Consider the following 22,532-nt stretch of genomic DNA (forward strand, 5'->3'; position numbering starts at 1 on the left):
TTGATTTTTTAACCTTTGAGAGCATGGGAAATCTCCTACTTATACTTTTATTGTTGCACATCTCACACTTCTGAACACAAGAGACAAAGACAGTTACTTGATTTTAATTTCCAAGTAGGTATAATCACCACCAGTGAACATAATTACACCATTACCGGAGGCAATACTCTGATTGGATGTAATCAAATCCCTGTAATTGTCTTTGACTCTGTGGTATCGAATAGAAACAACAATTTCTACTGCATCATTTCTACCTTTGCTCACCCAGACATGTGAAATACAAGCTTTGCCGTCATCTTGAAATGCTGATGAGTGGAAAAATTACCAAAGGAGACCCCAGTGGCCTGTGAATTGTTGAAAAATCTATGGTGGTAATTGCTGCAAAAAGTTGTCTGCTAACAGCCCAGACTGTCGGTATTTCTCATATTGTGCAGGATAAAAGCGGAGAATCATTCTGTCACACCCACACGGCACAGATAAATGAAAAGTATCAACAACGGAATTACCAGAAAAAACAATGTTTCTGTCTGTCCCTTAAGGACTGTGATTGATGCATTGACATGAATGCTTTGAAATGTAATGATTTCACACGACATGTGCAGACGGCTTTGTTGTTTGACGGATGCTAATATCATCCAGACATTTGTGCGGTTCTGTGTGCCTCTGCCTCACGTTCCCATCCACTTTTTCCGCTTGATAGTCTTTTGAAAACCACCCAGAACACCCGATACTGTTCAGAGCCACAGATAATTGGCACTGTCAAATTAAAAATGAAACACCTGCTTCACACTTCAAAGTTGGGTTACGTATATGGTGGGGTTTTTTTTTTTCATCTTGAGCCAGGGAGACTTGCTGCGCCTGTCTGAATGCGACAGTTGGAGGGAAAAAGGACCAGAGAGAGCTCATTGGAAAATATGACCACTGCTGATAGGCGGGAGCTTTACAAATTACTGATCTGACTATTTGAGCCAAAGAGCCACTGAAAAATAAGTTTTCAGACATTTTAAATCAGCTAGAAGGGAGAGAGCTGAGTCAGTAGAGGTGCAGATTGAGAGTCAGGGGCCACCAGGGGTCCTTGTGGGACAGCAAATTCAGTTTTATCTTATATTTCACCATAGAAGAGAGAATAACTATTGGCTTGTGTCGTGTATATATTTGCCTGACCTTGCATACAATGTTTGGACCAAGGGTCTGGGGTGCTGATGCAGCTACTCCGAGTTGAAAAGGGCTACAGCTGCTACAGTTCATCCTCTGTATTCAGCCGTGCAGATAACCCCGGTGACTCCGGTAGATGGCGCTCTTGCAGTGCCTCCAGGAGGCATCAGCATCCAGAGCTGAGCGCATCCTTTTTATCGTAGAACAGCGTGCACAGTAACGGGCAGGCATATGTTTGTGGTGGTGAGAAGGAGTCGGACCATGCAACTTGTCTCCCCGTCAGCTTAGATGAGGATTTAGAGTATTTCCAGTCGCTGCCCTGCTTAGTGGCCTTGAGGATGTACGGTGATGGAGAGGGCACCGTGTGGGACCGGGTCGGACGGCCCCACCGGGACTGCATGTGCTACCTTGGACCTCCTACTACTTTGATGCCGATGATGTAAGACATTTAAACTTTTACAAATGCCGACAAGCGACAGGCCGCACCTGTTGCGCACTTGGTTTCACAGGTGATGATGAAGTAAATTGACTTTACAGAGTGGAAGCGTTAAAATATTCCGTCTGGCTGTGAAGTCCAAGTGTGATTCTCTGTTTTAAATTTAACTGGAGGTTATTGCCTAACGGTAATTGTTTTGAGCCAGATCGCAAAACATTACGGGCTATGATTGGGATATGGCAGCGCAGGGAGGATTTTACGCGCCGATATGCTCTGATTGGGTCAGTAAATCATGATTGGCTTTCACATGTTGACGCTTTCATAAGAGCTCAGAGGCTGTCAGGTCACCACTGCGCTGCTGTGTCAGGTACAGCCTTCTGCAGAACTTTATTTGTGCAATATTAAAGGATATATTTTTCGTTTGATCTCACCTGCTGGACTCACAGTGACCAGCATTCATCTCCTCTGCATGCTACAGTGATATTTTGATGGGCTCTTGGATGCTGTGTGGTAGGCTGTGTGCTCCACTGCCTATACATGAAGCTGTCACAAGTGCTCCCTCTCCGTCTCCATAAACCACTCATGATCGATTCATTAGTTTCAAATTCCTATAAGGCTATAATAGGAGTTGCACAGTGCATAGTATACAACAGTTGCAGGACCAGTCACTTTCGCTTAGTGTCTTGCCCGCTGCTGTGGTGCGGACGCAGGGCCAGTGAAGGATGATGATTTCTGTACTGTACAAGAGAGGCGCTGCAGGGGCCCTTCACGCCGGTCTCTGCGGAACATACAGCACTGACTTTCCTGGTTTAGCCAAGAAGGACTCCTGTCTTGTCCAGGAGTGCACGAGGTTTACAGGCTCCCCTTTTTCTTTGCCAAGCGGTCTCTCTTTGTCTTATAAAAACAGCCGCCCCTTGTTCTCTCTTCCCAGCGGGATGCGCAAGTCGCCCGACGTGAGCCCCAGAAGGCTTTCGGACATCAGCCCTCAGCTCAGACAGCTCAAGTACCTGGTGGTGGACGAGGCCATCAAAGAGGACCTCAAGTCCTCCCGCTCAGTCGAGGACATCAACAGCGCGTCCATAGAGGAGCGGATACTGAGAATCACCGGCTATTATGGATACCAGCCTTGGAGTGCCAGCTACAATAGTGAGTTTCCATACATGCAGCTGCAGCTTGATGGTGTGCTCTGACTGACGTGGTTAACATGTTTCATGTGGGTGGATGGAGCAAGAGGACTGGGAACACTGGCTAGAATAACTGCATGTGAGAGTATAATGTGTGTTAATAAGCACTAACCTATGTGCAGCAGAAGTACTCGGATAATTTATAAAAAAGTAAAAGTAGTAATACCACAGTGCAGAAATACTCTGTAACAGCATCAAAATATACTACAATATAAAGTATAAAAGCTAAAAGATGGCCCATTTTATAGTGAAAAATATTATATTGTTTAATTATAATTATTGATGCTTTAATATGTACATTACATTAATGTTCAGCTGGTAAAGGCAGTGTGAATTTTGTTTTACTATATATACTCCTGGGTAGTGAATTTCTCCAAAAGATCAATGTAACCTGTAACTAAATGTATCAAATAAATGTAGTGGAGTAAAAAGTGAATTAGAAGTATAATATAGTAATTAGGAGTAGACGTATAAAGCAGCATGAAATGGAAATACTAAGTAAATAATAAGTAAAAGTACCTCAAAGCTGTACTTAAGTACAGGATTCGAGTAAATGCACTTACTCTTGTCTCTCTCGCTTATGTGCAAGCATTTGCAGGTTTCTCGTTGTTACTGTGGGAGTTCACAGGATCATGGAGATCACTCTGTAGCACTTTTACCAACCACAGGCACATTTAGACATTTTGGGCCCCTGGATTTAAGGCTACATGATGTGCCCCCGCTTGAATCCCAGCACTCACAACACTTCTTTCTACCCATCCTCCCATCCTCATCCCTTACATTTACCTGAATTTAGTGTTCAAGCAAAGGCACAAGAGCTGCTGCTCCACAGACAGAACAAGAAGAGAAGCAGAGTAGGTAAACATTGATACACACATGGTGTCACTCATTTTGATTTTCACTGAATCTAAATTAGCGCCTTGCTTCACTCTGACAATTAGCTGCAGAAGCGTCAGTGTTGCTGTTGGTTGCAGCAGACAGTGGAGCTAATGTTTGCTTCACGGGAGCTTGTTGAGCTCAGAGTCAGACAGTGCTTGGAGCAGTCGGCTCTTTGAAGAAAAAAGTTGTCAACGCAGCTTTTATTTCCCTCTTTTGAATTTCTTTCTCCACGTCACTTTCTTTCTCTCCGTCACTTTAATGCTGCTGCACATTTGCACATTTGCACAGCATTAAATGTCTGAGCTGTGTAGCTGCAAGTGATCCTGGCTGGATGATGGATGACAGTCCTGCCTCACTTGGTCTGCGGCTTCATCTCAGAGCTCTGTCTCCGCCGTGGTGGTGTCAGGACAAACCGCAGCCTAACTGTCAAACAGTCATCAATCATAACTGTCAATCCTTTGTTCATTTGTTTGTTTTTGCTGCTCTGGTGTGGATACAGTCAGTGGGAGTTTGCTGGCCTTTAGCTGGTAGCTGGTGGAAAATTTTGTAAATTTCATAGGAGGGACTGCAATATTAAACTGCTGCAAGGCTGCTTCAAAATTCATAAGCCTATACATAATATGTGAACACTTCAGACTTCACAGAACAGCTGCTGTTCAGATCTGAATTTGTCTTTGCTTCTTTTCGTGCTACTGCTGCTGCTGTGACAAGGGACGGCAAAGTGAAGTACAGAGGAATATTCCACTACAGTTGGACCATTTATCATGATTGAAATATATACACACACACACACACACACACACACACACATATATATTGAAGATATGCATATTTATTTAAATTCTAAGAAAAAATCACAATACTTCAGAGTGTAATAAGCATTTGCACCATTTACCTATACCCCAGTCTGAAATCATCTTTTTTATGTTCAAGGATATTCACACAATTCCTGAAGAAATTCAAGCAGTTTCAAACTGATTCAAGCAGCTCATCATCTTCTACATAACAGTTAATTTTCCATGTAATCACTTAATTGTCACAGCTGTTGGTCTTCCTCTCGAGAGTGTTTGTGTTTATATGGAGCTAAATGAGAGTTAGGACACAAGGGTCCATTTTCCCAAAAGCACTCAGACACTTCATGTTAAACGAGATAAATGGTGAGTACAATTCCAAAACACCGTGTCCATGCTGAGAAAAGAAATGTCCGCCTGAACGTAACAGCCACTATTTGAGTTATAAGCTGCAAACGTTTGGGCAACCCCTGCTCAAAATGTCTGTTAGAAAAAGAGAAAATGGCCAAAAGCAAAGGTTTGGACACCCTGCATGCTCAGTACTTTGGCCCCTTTTGGCAAGTATCACAGCTTGTAAAGGCTTTTTGTAGCCAGCTAGAGGCTTTAAGGCCTCTAGTTCAGTGAGATTCTTGGGCTATCTTGTATGCACTGCCCCTTTGAGGTCTATCTACAGATTTTCAATGATGTTTAGCCTTCAGCTTGTGCCTCTTGAAGTAGTCCATCGTGGATTTTGAAGTTTGAGATCACTATCCTGTTGTAGAAGCCATCCTGTTTTCCTCTTCAGCTGCTTTGAGCTTTGACATGTGCGTCACATGGCCTTTCCTATTGATGACTGTGAACAAGCCATAGCTCTATCAAACTATGGTCAGAGAGTAAAAGTGAATCTGAAAGCTCAAATTTCTTTTACAAAACAAAAATAGTGCTCTGATCTTAAAATGTGGAAGAGGATGTTTCATCTTTAACTTTAGAACTTTTGGAGATCAGGCCATCTTCTACTTTCTTAACTCACATTTTACTTAACACATTTTGACCAGACTTTTGCATGCCACTCCATATCATTGTCTGTCCCATATAATTGTACTTTGTGGACTGCAGTCACATTGTGAATGAATAATTTCATATTTTGTGATGAGCTGCACTGTTGCATCAGACAGTTTTCTGCATGGCAATCAGGGGAAATGTCGCTTCTCAATTAGCTGATGTTGCATTTTGTTTGTAACAAACCAAAGCTAGTGTAAAATAATCAAGAAAAATAGGTCATTTCCACTTCCACACAGTTCTCAGTTCCTTCTGGACCGTCTACAGTAGTTGCAGCTGTGCTTCGTGGGGACAGAAGTCCTACTTGTCACACATTGCACACAGTTGCATGCCATGCGTTGAACAGAATCAGCCCACGGCTCCCTCCAGTACACGACCTGACTCCTCACTGGCAACTAGAAAGCAGCGGCTAGTGGCTGGAGAGTGGAGGGCTGACGCTGAAGGCAGCCAATTTCGGGAGAGGTGGGAGGCTGAATACTTGTCAGTGGAGTGCAAAGAGATGCCTGTTTGTTTCATTTACCACCAACCTCTCCAAACCGGCACATGTGTTTTTTCACACAGGAGTGAGCAGAGTGAGAGGCACAGCGGAGCTGGTAGTAAGCAACGACTCGGGCTGAGGATGAAAGGTGGCTGTGTGACTCAGCTTTTCTGTGCGAATTAATGGATCATCTAAGCATCCTGAATGTGAGCCTGCTGGGATCACAAGCATGCAGGATGCTGTGATATCCCCCTGAGCATAACTGTCCGCATGTGTACCACAGCCAAATAGAACATGAAAACATGGCTCATTTATCAAACCTGCATGTCAGCCACGTTCCCTCGAGTGGTGCACATGCAGGCTCAAAGCAGACTTAGGAAAAAAGTTTGCTTTTGATGGAGTAGATATAAGTGAATTACATGGCAGGTCTGTCCCTTTTCTCCCAGGATGTATGCGCTCAGCTGGCCGCATGCTACATACCTGTAATATCTCCTATTTGATTTTTATCCCACACTTGTGTGGCTTTATCTTTATCTGCTGCCACAGATTGATAAACACACAGATGCAGCCAAAATTCCAGCAATCAATTCTCCTCTCAGTGCAGATCAACAAATCATCACACAAGCCCTACCTGAGAGAAAAACACTGTTACTGCACTTTGAAAATGGCCGTAGACGGGTGGATTGATGTCTCTATCAAAGAAAAGGTCACTGGTGACTGGTGAAAGGTTACTGGAGAGAATATATTGAGCTGCAGTATCTATATACTGTAAAAAACAACAACTTCTCACTGCTTTTGTCTTTAAGATTTAGCATTCTTCTGTGTGTTTTTTTTCTTTCTGCATGGGACATGTAAAACTTATGGCTAATGATTCGTACTTTCTGGATTCAATCAAAGAAGCAGCTGATTAAAGCAAACACACTCACACATCCACCAGTTATCTTTGATGCAGATGGTAGTACCAGTGCTGCAAAAATTCTGACATCTCATTCATGTCCATCCACCATGGGGGATTGCTTCTGCTGAATTTGAACAAAACGTTATCTTATCAGACCTACACACGCCAGGACTAATAAAACATGAATGAACGTCCTTTTCGTGGACTCATTAGAATTACGCTCGGACAGAAATTGAATTTGATATTGCTGCTGCAGGTTAAGTCTTCAGTATGCAGGGGAATTATTTTCACATGCAGGAAAAATGGAAGTAAAAACCTCTTTTTAAATTGAGGGTGTCATCATTTCCCCTGCTGTCCACAGGACACAAGACAGAAAAAAACGCCTTTTGGCTGAAGCAATACCACTTAATATCATCTTTGATCTCGTTGAGTTTAGTTTAGTTTAGTAGTTTCATTTTCTCTTCTTTTGTTATCTCACAGGTCTGTTTTTGATTGCTTTTGTTTCTTTTGCGTTCATTTAACAGAATATATTCAGAAGAGGTTTTTTCCTCACACAGTAGCGACATGAAAAAACACATTTAGTGTTTAGACTTCCTCTGTGGATCCAAAAGCGAGGTAGACAGTATGCTTATAGCAGGCCCAGAGTTAAGTTAGTTCAGGCTAGAAAGTTTTAAGATTAGGCTTTTCCTCTGCCTGCAGAATTGTCCCTTCAGGCCTGTCAAGTTCCACCGAGAACTGAAGCATTTGTCAGACAAACAGACTTTGTTCCTTTCCTAATTTACTCACACTATTCTATCACAAATGTAACGTCCCCTCTGGTGCAAATTAAGAGCTTCACAAGGCATGAAATGAGGCTGGGCTCTATTTTGAGCTCAGGGTTTGAACGTGGCGAGATGCAACAGTGGAGCCGGTTGTAGAGAGCAACCTGCTGTATAGTGTGCATGCACACATTCACTGCTGTCAGCAACAGGACAGCTGGAAGGGACGGGCGAGGTGTGGGCCGGCTGACTGACGACGGGAACGGCTGCTTTCAACTCAGCTGGAGCTGAGCAGGAAGGGGGGAGTAGTTATGCAGAAACCCACTCGGTTCTAAATCCAAGTTGCATGCAGGCTACCAACTCCTCAAAGTCAAAGAACAAGAGTGATTTCCTAGAATCTCAGTTTTACACTGCGATGAAGACAGTCAGTAATATGCTTGCAATCGGTCATTCTGACAATCAGCATGGGGAAAAAAAGACACTACGTCACCGTTTAATGAACTCAGATCAGTTTATTCATACTCATCTTACAAGGAAGTGTTTTGTCGAGGTGTTCGCAGATCCGATGCTCTCTCCACAGTGCCAGGGTTCAGAACAGGGCCAATGCACAGTGCCATATTCGATAGAGACTACAGCGGTCACACACAGGTGTGCTGATGCTGGAAGATACCATGTTTAATTGGATAATAGGTGATGTTACCTTATTGAGGACAATGTGTGAAAGTTTAGGGGTTTATTGAAGGTATTTAATTGGGAAGCGGTGATGCCTAGAATGAGTTGTATTTATGATATATATATATATATTTGTTGTTGCTGTGGACACCCAAGTTTTTGCTTCTTCACTGTTTTTGTAAATAAGCAAGCAACCTCAAACTTTTTTGTGACTCAAGACATCATGTTATCTCTTCTCCATAAAGTCGATCTTATCTTATCTTAAGAATTTTGACCCACCTGTTTTTGTGTAACTTACACCAGTGATCAACTATTGATAAGAGAAAAGTGGCAGTTTTTTCATCAACAAAAATATCAATAGACCAAAATGCAGGGCAGCCACAAGGCGTTGCACTGTGAAGGACGGGCACACAGGTGGTGCAAAAGACAACAGTGCTGGCATTTCAGTTGTTTACTTGCCACAGCCACGCAGACATAAATTCATTTATTAATTTTCTTTATCCGTTTGTTCTCTGTTTGAGGTGCGTTCTCTCCTACCTCGATCTACTTTCTCCACATCTGTAGCCCTTATACATGCACAGACCAGGCGCACACTGGTCTTATCACGGCCCATGTTCAGTCAAGGGGCAAGATCTCATACGTGTGCAAACAGAGTCACCGTTTCGCTTAGATTTGCAAATGCTCACATGCAAAGTCATCCACAAAGAGCTGGAGCAAATGGAGACAATAACAGTACAGCATTGAGGTAAACAGTCCATAGCCCTGCAGAGTTTCATCTCTATAATGTTCTTCTTTCTTTATGCATACATTTTTAAAACACTGCTCCATGTTTTAGTGATACGCATAATATACAACATCCTAAAAAAATCTTATGCCCAGAGGACTGGATCGTCATGATCTATTTAATATTTTATGTAAGTGGGTTATGTGACAGTGGGACACATATTTATGAGTTTCTGGGTAGATACCAAATCCATATGGTGCTCCTGCCAACATCCAACATGTTGTCTGAACAGGATTATTCAGACATACAGTCCTTTTCCACTTGTGAGTATTTATGTATCAATAACTGTGGCGTCTTACCCATCACCAGAGGAGCTGAGGCGTCGTCTCTGCAGGAGTACGAGTACTGAACAGCAAATTATCCTGCTTCAGCTCTCGCTCTCAGTCGACCAAAGGGACCGGAGAGTCAGCAATGATAGGAGCAAGTACACAATTCAGTGCAAGAGACATTTCTGATGCTGTCTTTAGGGCTTAAAGTATATATAGATTCACTCAAGGACCAGCAGGAATTTGACTCAACATGTTCACTGATGTTTTTGGGAGCATTGTTACACCTGTATAAGGTTTGTGCTGCCATGTCAGAAAAGTCACCACTGCAGTGGCACCCCAATCAATAGGACTTTCTGACTCCAACCGGTCCTGAAATCAGTTTAAAAAAACACTCTTTGAGCCGAACAATTCAAGTTTCATGTTCTGTCCAAGTGGTGCAAGCAAGGCTTCCCTGAACAAGTGTATTTTAGGCTTTTTTTTGCATCTCCAGTACAGTAGAAACAGCTTCTGTTGCGTAACATCACATCTATAATTAAGAAGGATGCATAGATCATCACACACCTGCTCCTGAAGTCCCGCTTGTGCCCAGCTGACTGGAGGAGCTGCAAATCTGCTATACCACTTTGAAGAGGAAAACCTCCAACCTTGTCACTGTCAGCTGCTCGTCTTTGCTCCATCCAAAGCGATGAAGATGACCACGGAAGGGGGGGCAGAGGCAGAGGAGCAGAGGAGTTCAGTGGGCTTGCAACAGCACTGTGGAAACGATTGAGTCTAATTTCAGAGCTTGATATTTCTTAGAAGACTCTAAATGCTCTTTGGCATTTCTTTAACGGAGACACTTTAATTGAGTGAAAGCATAAATATTTTGCATGCATGGACTTGTGCAGCATCTGTATGCCTTATGTAATGACTGTGATGACTGCTCGCCCCCGTTTGGTATCGTTACTTCTCGTGGTTCTCAGAATAAATCCTGAACACAACAGCGTTAATGAATTATAGCTGCAGTGCTCACTAGCCCTTGTAATGGAAATCCTGCCAGTTTAATGCCAAAACCTGCCCTGCCGTCATCCCTTTCTCCTCCTCACTCCTTTTATCTGCAGTTAATTAGAAGTTGTGAAGTGATGACTCCCACCTCTGCGTAATTAATCCAGGGTCTGCTGTGGCCATACGCAGCACATCATTGTCTGTGTATTGCCACAGAAGAGCAGCAGTGCTCAGCAGCAGTGAGAGCAACGTGTAAATGGGCTTGTACAAGTTATTACTGTAGGAGGCTTAGATGGGCATCTGGGAGGGGATGAGTATTGATGGCAGCTTGTCGCACAAGCCTTCGATAGCTGCTGTTAACTAATTTAATCTTGCTCGAGTGTGAGACTTTAAACATAATTGTTGTGTCCACTTGTTCTGCTCATGGTGGCAGAACAGCGAGTGCAGACATCATTAATAGAACAGAAGGAAATGGTGCAAAAAAAGAGATGAGACTGCATTCTTGACACTTGTCAAGAGTGAAAGTGTGGAAGAGTAAAAAAAGAAACAAAAGTCGGCTCTATCTATAGCTCAATCCTGTAGATTTAGCATTGGTTTGGAAGAAAAGTGTTGTATCCACTGACCTAGTTCTAAAACATTGGGCATAGCCATCATATCCCTGTGCCTCTGCTGTTTCTTACCCATCTCCATTTGAAATTGTCAATTATGTTAAATTCTCAGAAAGATATAAGCTTCCTTAACCTTTCCTACCGGTTTTGCATACAAAGCTCCTGTGCTGATATTGCCTTTCATAATCTGTTTTCCCAGAGCAACATGCAGGATTGGTGCGCACCCCTGAGATGCTATAGAATTCAGTATAACCTGCAGGCGTTAGTCACGCTGCTGATTAAGAAACGTTTTAATTAGAGACGTACAGCAGCAGCAAGTAAACACTGGGCAGTAGATGGACACACATGTTGTGGAGTGTATCAGTGTTGTTTTTAATGGCCAGTGTGCTGTCAGAGTACACTTATATTTTATTTATAACCACTTCATAACTATACTTGATTGATAATGGATCACATGACTACTTGTGTGTCAATGGGGTGCTTGTATTGATGAATCCAAAGACAGCCGTCACCCTCGGCTCTGCAGAGCCTTTTGGCTTCTTTCACTTTTGTTTTTGTTTTTTACAGCGAACAACTTCATTCTCATTGCCCTCATCAGCCTCATTTTCAATGAAAAAACTCTACCTGCCCAGCCCCAAACGGCAGACAGCCACAGTTAGCACCACGCTAGTGCTGTTAAAGAGACAGATACTTCACTCGGGAGTTGGTGGAGACCAAACCAGAGCTAAGAGGAGGGTAGACATGAGCCAAAAATGTGTCAGGAGGCTAGCTCTCGCCCCAACTGATAATGTTGCTCTGTGTCTATAAATAGGAAAATGTTTGCTAACATGTTCATCAGAAAAATTTATAAAGTGAAAACCTGTCATAAGAACATCTTGTGCCCCAAATTGGCCAAAAATAGCCGCCTAATTTAGTACTTATTTGACGGAAGAGATCAAATATTCATTGTACAATACATAAATCATTGTACAGTCTGTCACATAATCAGAATGGCTTACTAGTGACCAAAATGAATCACTTCTTCACCAACAATTCAGAACACAGCACAGTAAGCTGTTAACTGTGAGTGAATGTGTGGCGCACAGTCTGTCTTTCTCCAGGGTCGCTCTTCTCATCAGCATTAGTGACTCATGTTGTCCAGAGGCTCACTGAAGAGCTGATGACGAATCCTTTAAGTGTTAATACATGTTTGTTTTGAACCTGATACTTTGTCCCAGGCAGCAACCTCCAGGGCTGAAAAATGAAGCCAACGCTCAAGTGTCATAAACTGCAGTTCCTCAAGTGGCCACTTGAGACAAAAGTGTGCAAACTCCCATAGACCCCCATATCAAAATGCCCAACTTTACACCAGAAATACAGCCTGGTACAAAAACATACATTTTTATGTTCTCTGTAGTTAGTTTCCCTGTTCATGACAACTGGACAACAAGGAAAAGGCAAAGCCATTTTCACCCTTCAGTCAAAAATAAGATTAAGAGAGATTTGATTACCTTATTTGCGTCAAAGCTGTTCACATTTTTGGCTCTCATACTTAGATTGTAGATTATACTTTAGAAATAACAAACAACCTAAGCATTGACTCACTAACATTGACTGCTGTGTTGCACCACACAGCATCACTTTACTGTACCAGCAGGAATTACAGTACGTGCCAGGATTACATACGGTCCAGATACAAGACTTTGCTGGTAGCAAACATGCGCAAAGCCACAGTCACTCATATTTGACCCTTCAGCAGCTCTCTTTGGTCTGCAACTGATGACTCAGGTGTCCTGTGTGCATGATTTCCACAGAAATGTTATGGAAAAAGTAGATTAAAATGAAAAGTTTTGATTTGTCTGATTCTCTCCGAGGATCCTTCTTGGTGATGCACTATATAATTATAATCCCCCTTTCTGCCCTGCACAGTCATACAACATCCGTTCAGGCCACCTACTTATTTGTTCACTCTTTGTTTTAATTTCTCTGACAGGCGTTTCTTATATAATGTATGTGTGACTGAATGTTGGCAACAGAGTGAAAACTACACTCTCATTGATCAATCCATCTGCTCCTTCACCTTCACCTTCTCCTAATTCTCCAGTCTCATCCCCCCTGTCCTTGTTTACTCCTACTCTTTGTCTTGGTAGCTTTCCGTTTCAAGGTAAAAAGCAGGCAGAGTCATCTAAGAGAGAAGTGTGTTGAAGCCAATTCTGCCACCACTGCAGCAAAAATCAAACAAACTCAGCATGTGATGCTTGAGATTCATTTGGAGAGGGTTTCTGTTGTCTAAGGCAGTGGTTCTCAAACTCTGGGGGTAGGCATGGGGGATGGAGGGAGATTGGGCATAGAGCCACTGAAATTTAGTTGAATGAATATGATTTATGGAGGGAAAATAAACAAAAAGTTGATGATGCTATTGTGATGATCTTTTTTCACAAAATTTTCCATGTGTTGCTTCTCCTGTCATTATAATGTGATCCAGTGTTTGCTTACTTAAAAAATAAGTACTAAGCATTAATTATGTAAATTTGGAAGGTACTGGAAACCTGAGCTTATTTTCAGCCCATTGTTTAATATGGTGCTTTAGGCATGTTGGTTCACACTGTGCTGGGAGCAGCATTTTTCACAATTGGATCGCCCTTAGATGGGCCTTGCAATCATATAGAAGCAGTGCTGTTTTCTCATGTCTTGGTTTAGTCTCTGGTGGAGGAAGGGTGGGGGTTGTGATGGTGGGTTGTTGCCTGGGGCAAACCAGCAGGGGGGAAAGAGTACAGTTAAGCCACCAGGATGCTGTGCTTCCTGTTACCATTGGAGGATCAGATATATTCTCTCACCAAGCTTTCATACTTTAGAGGTGACGGTAGGGAGATTTTCCCGTTCCCAGTCTTTATGCTAAGAAAGGCTAACCGGCTGCTGGCAAATAAGCTATTTCCCAAAATGTTGAACTATTCCATTAAAAATCCAATGTGTAGGGTTTAGTGGCATCAAGTGTTAGGTTGCACATTGCAACCAACTGAATGCTCTTCGCCTCACACCTCACTTTCCAAGCATGTAGGAGAACCTCTGCACAGCCAGTGTCTGGTTTGTCCATTCAGGGCTACTGTAGAGACATGGTGGTGCAACAGGGCAAACTCAGTGGAAAAGGACACGCTCCCTCTGTAGGACATAGCTCTAATCTTTAGGTGATTGATTAGGTGAATGTTATTTTCCATTTCTGCCATGTTCTGCCAATGAATCCCCTAAATCCAACACACTGGACCTTTAGGTAGGTGATGAGTTTCCCAGTAGGATGCTGATGGTTTACGCACAGCCTACTATAAACGTGTGAGAGCCACACAAAGTCTGAACCGATCGGTTAGAGAAAGAAGATGAAGCTCAGAGGAACAACAACAAAATATCAACTGGATTAATCTATTTATAGATTACAGAGACCCTCATACTGCCTCTGCAGTGTGTACAGCTGTGATAGACCAGCTACGTGACGTCTCTGCATTGGAAAAATGATCATTGGTGAATGTTTGACAGTTGATCCCTTTTGTCTGAAACTGTTCAAAGAGGAATAATTCATTTTGAAGACTCTGTGCGCTCCAACTTTAATCTATTTGGAAAATTATCTTTTGTTTTTATGGGCTGGTTGGACTGAGATTGAATTAGCATAGACAGAATTTTGGACTACGACCAACTGATAAGTGTTCAAGTTCAAATCATAAAGAAGGAGGTGGTAAATTGAAATATATATGGTTACGCAGGCAGATTGAAATGTGACTTGTTTACTCTTGATTTCACATCAGAATCACAATTGTACACTGTTGTCTAGCCCAGTCTCTCTATCTCTCATTCCATCTCATAGATTATTGGTGTGCTTGCAGGAGTATCACTAATGACTGTGTGAGTGTAAGCAGTTGATTTCCTTTGAAATGCAAAAGCCATGAGCAAGCGCATCCGACCATCTCTGGTTCCTCACTGCTTGGAGATTTCATGAATAGTGAACAATAGCGCAGTGTGAGCTCAGAGAACTCCCCAGATGACGAGTTTTCATGAGTCCTCGCTGTCGTAGATCTAAAGTGCTTTAAAGTCTCTATGAAGCATTTTACAAACTGTTCAACATGATGAGCAGGACACGACTTAAAAGATATTTCATGTTCCCCCTGTCATGCACTCTTTCAAAGCTCAGCAACTGTCAGGGATACATTTCTGAGCAAGATGTCGCCTGCTTCGCCTTTAGGAACATCAGCACAAAAAGTCAGAGTGCATTTTAGGGTTTTATGGTTTGAAAGATTCTACGTCAAAGAAGAGCTGGACAGTAATTGAACGTTTTATCACCTTACAGTATAATCACATCTCGATCTGCTGTTGTTGTCTGATCAAAGTCTAAATCAGTCCAAACAGTCAGTCCAAGGCTCCAACATATTCAATTTACAATTTAGAAAATAAAAGACTGAAGCAAATAGCCAAAAACACTTAATTAGACATACCAACATCTTCGCAATTTCTTAGCCATCAAATACTTTGATTACTGATGAAAAGAATATTTCTTAACAATTCTCTGTGACATGAAGAGATATGAGAAATAAGAGTCAGATTCACCAGTTACTCACTCAACACATGCTAGAACTGCCTCTTATTTACAGTTACAGCCATTTTCTTGATTGACTGATTAATTGTTTGGTCTTTAAAATGTGAGAGTGTATAAGAAAAAATGCCTGAAGTGACATCTTCAAATGTCGAATAGTCTACAGCCATGCTAGCGGCTCTGTGAGGTAGCACTTGAGCTATGCTCACATCGGCGTGCTATGCTATGCAATGCTTAATAATAATGCTCCCATGGTGATGTTTAGCATGTTCATGTGTTGGTCTAGCTTGTTAGTGTGCAAACATTTTCCAATTAGCACTTAAGCAGTTTTGCACTTATGTAGCCATAAACCAAAGTACTGGACAAAATCAACTGCCCAACATTGCTATCTGTAGTCTGCAGCTAACATGAGTCAGTTTACTATCATACAGCAGCAAGCAAATCTTCACACCGAAGAAGCTGCAACAAGGGAATGATTCTTTTTGTAAAACAACTTATGTAAAACAACAAGTAATGGGTTATCAAAATCTTTTTTATTGCAAATTCTTTCTGCAATAGATTCATTAAAAATGGTGTAATAGACTAAATAGACTAATTATTTCAGCAGTTAAAATATTAATCATTGTTGTGATAATGGCTTTATCCATAGCTCTGTTCTTGTGCAACACTCCTTAGTTTTATGCAAAGTTTTGTTTTCCACCTGCGTTTCTTTATTGTTGTTATAAAATCCCTCTTCATTGCTTTCATCTGAAAGTTCTGCTGCCATATTTTCTGTGAGAGACTCTCTTGTACGGCCTAACATGAGGATTTAATTTAAGTATTAAATCAAGAGGTCTGTGATGGGGCTACAGTCAGTCGGTGAGAGTTGTGATAGCCAAGGGAGCGACTCTTCCCCATGCATGTCACTATAAGTCATTATTATAACCCCCAGCCCCCAGCGTACAAAGTATTCAACGTGGGGTCAGGAAATCAGGCAATTAAGGGAACTGTGGACATGGATGAGAGCCGACAGCCAATGGGGGAGTGCAGAAGGAGCCAGGGAGGCTTGAACCTCCTCTCCCCCTCAGGGAGCTGACTGGTTCACATCCCTCAGCCCACTACATGTACAGAACAACCACTTAATCACAATGCTTATTCAAATCAAACCAATGCACAGGCCTCCATTTGCCCAAGCACTTACTATGCACAGTCTCTCCATGCTTCACAGTACTCTGACGGAACTGTTTATGACTGAAAATTGTATCAAGCATTTAAAAGCTTTGATTACTGTATCTTATCTCCAGCGGATGCCAAAAATATGCAGTTTTGAAGTACTTCTGCTGTCTTTTGCCCAAAAATAAATATGGTCACAATGAGAATATACTACAATAAGTATATTAGTATAATTAATTAGGGAAAAGCTTTTTATAAGAGCTGTTTATAAGAGGTTATTGAGTGAATTATGCTGTTTCTTTATGCACATGGCTTTTGAAGGTGAATTTTATAGGCTCTCCAAATGGTGTAAATGGTCTGAAACACAACCATCAGATGTAGAGCACCTCTCTCCTTTTCCTCAGCGTGAATTCAGGGTAATCACTGTGGAGAATGGAGCATTAATTTAGGTAACATTTGTCACCCATGTTACTTACACCACACTTGCAATGAGGAGACATCCCTCTAATGAGAAGAAGTCTCATTGCTATGATGAATTGCCTCATTTTTGTCAATTCCATCACCAGCCGATAAAGAAAGCAACTCTTCCACAAACCCTATAACAAGCGCACAAAGCTGTGCATTTACCGCTCTGGGAACGCAAAGGCATCATAATCTATTTTTGTCCAACACGGGCTGCTCACTATTTGCCTGGTTGCTCTCACTGTTTGAGGCTGGACTGAGCAGTGGGAGTGTACGAGTGTGAGTTTTGTACTAATGACGGATCACACACACCTGCCCCAGGTCTTTTGAAGGGCCTCCAAACACCTGCTGCTGTTGTGGGTGGAAAGATGGTTCGCAAGTGATCAGAAAGCAGTTTGATCAGTGTTGATGGCGACCTGGCTTCCAATCTGAACACTTCAAACACAAAAACTAATATCGATCTGAAGCTTAATGATAATGTGATAATACAGGGCTGGGTTAACCCACCCCTCTGTGAGAAATACTTTCACATTGTTACTGCTGGAACTGCCAGCTGTATTTAACCACTAGTCCCTTTCCTGGTGTTTGAATCTATTCCCTAGCTTTGAATTATTCACCACAAAACGCAGAGTCCTAAGCCCAATTTTTGTCAGTCTGCCAGCCTCAATTACGTTCAAACAAATTGATTCATATCACCAAATCTCTGCATAATTCATGTGCAGAGTCTCAGGTGTAATGTTTTACTGTTATTCACCGGTCTCATTTGTGCTCAGGATGTGCACAGTTCTGTCTCTATGGCACCATCTGTAACAAAGACTGAGATGAGTTGAATCCCTCGTTTAAGCTCCCTTGTCGCTGGCAGGGGGACAGGTAGGCTGTTTCTGCAGGAGGGGGTCTAATGAAAGGTGGCAACAGGTCCCCTGATTCCAATATCCACAGCAGGATTCTGGGCTGGTCACCGCTCAGGCTCAGATAATGTTCTTTCCATTTGTTGTCTAGGTGATTTAATGAACTTCCTGAAAGCTGCATGATTGGTCTGACAGTTAGCAAGTGTCTCCGAACAGAATGTTAGAGGTTTGATCCCGTGTGGCCAAACGTATTGAAGCATCCTTAAACAGCACAAATAACTCCTTACACCTGCTGCAGCCCTTTTAATTAGTGAGTTTTCAGTGCCGCCTCCCAACCAGAACGGGGGAAAAGAAGATTTCCTGCTGGAGGGATCAATAAAAATAAATCAGAAATTCAGGAAAAAAGAAATTCTGTGGCGTGTTGTTGATATTCATGTTGCCGGTTGTTAATTAACCTTTGTGAACTGCCTAGATGTAAAATATCCTGCAATGCAGTAATGTAGATATTTATATGTCTGTGTATGTCTCAGGCAAAAACACGGTATGTTGTACCCCTTGCATATATTTCCATCATGTCCTTGTTGCTTTGTTGGAATTTGCATTTATAGAAGTTAATATTTATAAAAGAAGAATAAAGTTGGAAATATTTAGTACATATATTTTAAAACAACCTAAATGGTGAAGAGTCCACAACCAACAATGAATTTATACTACTAACAAATATTGTCTGTGTAACCAAAGCCTTATTTCTCTGTGCCATAGAGCTCTATCGTTGTCCAAAAACACTAAAAACATTAAAAAATCCCATGTCCACTGTCCTACTGCTGTGAATACTCACGGTTTAATACTCAAATGTGTATTAACCCATGTCTGAAAGTAGTCCCCAGCAAATGCATTATTTACTCCTGTTTGTGTAACATTTGATAAAAACTACGGAAAAGGACAAGCACTAAGAGATGGATGAACACATTGCTGGTTTTACGCTTTTAATAAGATTGTTCATGCATTCAGCGTAATATTGCCCAGATTTGCAGCAGTGTTTTCCGTAAGCTAAAGCTAAAATTCTTTTCCATGAATTCTTTCCTTTTCTGGAAACCGAATATAAATGGCTGCTAATAGAGTTTTCAGGGCTCTTTCAGGTCACTGTGGACTCGCTGTAGCCTTTTGTCACCTCACTTTAAAGAATGTCCCTTAGAAAAAAATCTCAAGTCAAAAATGGGAGTGAGTGCTTCACAGTGAGACAGAGCTCTAACAATGTCCTTAGAAAGGATAGAGAGGAGAGGAGAAAGTGAGAAGTGATCAGAAAGAGCTGCATTGTTGTGTGTGTATGTGTGTGTGTGTGTTTGTGTGTGCGTGCATGTTGTAGTGGTGTGTTCGTCTGAGTATCTTAGTATGGTTGTGTATCCTTTGTATCTGGTTTCATTTAAGTGAACTGTGTAGGTGTGTATGTGGGTCACATCATCACCTTCCATTTCTGCTGTTCCACTTTTTGCTCCACTGCTGGGCTGCAGTTTGATTTCTCGGTCATTTTTCATCCAAACCCTGAGCAGGAGGACAGAAGGACACCCTTCCCATAAAGCCACCCATAAAGACACCCTGAGCAGGTGTCTTTATGTGAAATTTTCATCCTTGCATACATGTGGTCAGAGTGCCCCCTACAGGCTCAATGGAGGCTCTGCAGTGTCAGGATATTGTACTTAAGGTGGCCGGTCAAGACAGCACATATAACTGACTACTTTATATGTTCATTTTCTTTCTTCCTTTTCTTTTGTTCTCCAAATACAGCAATCTGATATATAAAATGTGCTATGTTTTTGGGCTGCGTGTATATATTACTTGTTCTGACAAGTAAGTGCTTGTCATAACTGGAACAAACTGCATATTTTATTTTCATAAAAACCAGTGGAATGGAAAACATTACAGAGCGTAATGCAGTGTTGGAACTTCATGCCCTCCCATTTTAGGCTCAGTTAATAGCCTGCTGTAAATGCGGGTGGTGGAGAGAAGCTTTTGGAAATGGTGTCCCATAATTACAGCAATTGAGAACAATTTGAATAATGCTAAACACAGCAAGGTAAGAGCAGTTTAAAGAGGGGCCGCTTCAGCAGAAAGAGTTGGGAGGTTTTTTCCTGTTTCAGCTCCACAGACAGCTCTGAATGTCATAAATGAAATTTGATTTAAACACTGGACAGGTACAAAATGAAAATCAAGTTTACTATGTACACTGCATATATCCTAAATTCTGGCTATACTGCCTGCCCAGTTTAAAAAAATAAAAGAGGATTAAAAATAGTAATACTGTATCTTGACAACAGAGGGAGCCAGCGCCACTCCAAATGAAACTCAACCAGCAGCTGAGGTGCAAAGATGACTTTCTCTGCTCATTGAGTAGGAGTTAAACAGCCTCCTCGAGGATAATTGGACCAGTATTAATATACTGAAGATGGAACAGCCACTTCCATTTACACACTTGTGAATGTGTATGTAACTGTGTGAGTAATCAAGGTGTTTTTGAAAAAGAGAGCCTAGCTCCAATTAAAACTTCCTTAAACAAACCAAAATGTTAAAAAAATATATATGTATACTTGTCTTGTTGGCAAAAGATGTGCTGTGTCCCCTTCAACCTGTCCTTGATCTCAGATCAGACTATTTCTGTGTGGCTTAGCTGCCATAAACAGAGACACACAAAGGAACTTCACTACAGAAATCATATAAGTACAAAATGAGTACATGTTCATTTTGGCTGCATTATGTTTAACTGCATTTACTGTGATCTACAGCATATGCAAATAGGAGGAGATCTGTTCCCTATGAAGGAGGGCTTCTAGGACACTTCCTACAGATAAGGCTTACCAGCTGTCTCCAATTTGCCCAACTAGGTGTCAAGTCCAATTTAATAGCCCTCTTGTTTGCCATCACTGTGTAATGCACTGGTCAGAATCATCGTTTAAAGTGTCTCTGCCCACGTGTCCCACTACAGGCAGGGCCCTACACTGGACCACGGTCTCTGGACCTGCCTGCACATTTGCATCACAAGTCAAACTGTTAGACATCACATGTTGTAGCGCTGAAACAACCTTAATTGGAAAGGAGAAATGTGCTGCTGGGGTCTGATTCCCCCAGTGGGATGTAAATTTAATGGAGACCCACTCTTCCTGATTAAACGTGGGCCACCGGGGTAAAGTGTGATTATAAGGGCTATCACTAGGTATTACAACTTGACGGCGTTTAATAGATGCTGCTGGACTTTATTAGCTGTGGTTGTAATTAAAGGGAAGTCCTACATTATTTTATTTTAAAGAGGCAGCCAGTCTGGCTGTCTCTGTCTTCCTCCTAGACTGCTCTGTGTGTGGAATGGGAGGTTATAAGCTCTCTGAACCATAGACTCTTCTCTTTAAAGAGCTCCCAGTCAGACTGTTTATGTGTGTTTGTCTTAGCCAGCATATGTGGAGGGTTGTGTGTATGTCATCTAGACTGAAGCAATTAGTCGATTAAACAATAATAGCTTAACTGCATCGCAATAGTTTTACTGTGTTTGTTGGCCCCTTTATGATAGTAGACTGAATATCTTTGGGTTTCGGACTGTATACACACACACACACACACACACACACACACACACACACACACACACACACACACACACACACAGTAATCTCTGATAGCAACATCAGCAGACTGTAGCAAGTCCCATGGTGTGAACTCAATGTTTATATCTTCACATGTATTTTCATTCTGCACTCATCATGGAATGTTTTATTACAATAATGCACGCAGGTATTAATTTACCCCCAGACAATCAACCATGGGAGGTTGATTTGCAAAAGGCTAATTAAAAATCATGCCAATGAGTCTATTTCGTGTGGAATTTCTCTCCCAAACACATCACCGACGGTATGTGACACAGCATTTTTTAGTGCAAGGTTTTGCAGGTATTTATATACAGTCAGGCCAATGTAAGTGTGGGCCACCACGTCTCTCTGTAATGTAACTAAAATGGATGTGTTTTGGCAAGTGTTCTCTCCCTCCTACGCCGCAGCCCAGGGGAACCCGCTGAGGCCATTAATCCAATAAACTGCTGTTGGTTGCAGTACCTTGACAGCCGCTTGCCTCCGCAGATGAGCTTTGTCTGCTCTGAAGATGTACTGGGCCCCAAGAAAAGGGAAAGTTAATTTGACTTGACCTTTCTGGTACTTGAAACAAGCTGTTATTTGGGACTTCATGTTATTCAGACTGCTCTTGAGTTCTGTAATGAACTCTTAGCTCTCGTGTTTACTGCTCCGCTACCTGCCCTCCATGCTAAGCAGGAGCCAGGAGTGACCTGGACTGGAGCAGAGGAGGGAGAGATGGTTCACAGAAGATAAGAAATTCACCTAATTCCTCCACCGAGAGGAAAACACTGAGGCTTTCTCTGCAGTTTGCTTAAAAGAGAGCACTGCCAATATTTGATATGAATATGAATCACTGCAGCATTAATATTCATAGTAAAATTAAAATGAATTCTATTTTATTTTTGTGTACATAATCATCTGCTCTGCTCATACTGCAAAACTTGATTATGTCTGATTATTTTAAAGCTGG

At 41.9% G+C, this 22,532-nt stretch overlaps 1 protein-coding gene across 1 annotated transcript in view; it reads left to right on the top strand.

Moving 5' to 3' along the window:
- Positions 1 to 1,493: 1,493 nt before the first annotated feature.
- The window catches only part of slc35f3b (solute carrier family 35 member F3b), a 45,365-nt gene continuing 24,326 nt past the window's right edge, over positions 1,494 to 22,532 (top strand). The window contains exons 1-2 of the mRNA XM_041947905.1: positions 1,494 to 1,594; positions 2,523 to 2,737. Of these exons, the coding sequence (XP_041803839.1) occupies positions 1,494 to 1,594; positions 2,523 to 2,737 (316 nt within the window). The remainder of the gene's footprint in view (positions 1,595 to 2,522; positions 2,738 to 22,532) is intronic.

The sequence above is a fragment of the Chelmon rostratus genome, chromosome 11 (genome assembly GCF_017976325.1).
Source record: "Chelmon rostratus isolate fCheRos1 chromosome 11, fCheRos1.pri, whole genome shotgun sequence".
Classification (NCBI taxonomy): domain Eukaryota; kingdom Metazoa; phylum Chordata; class Actinopteri; order Chaetodontiformes; family Chaetodontidae; genus Chelmon; species Chelmon rostratus.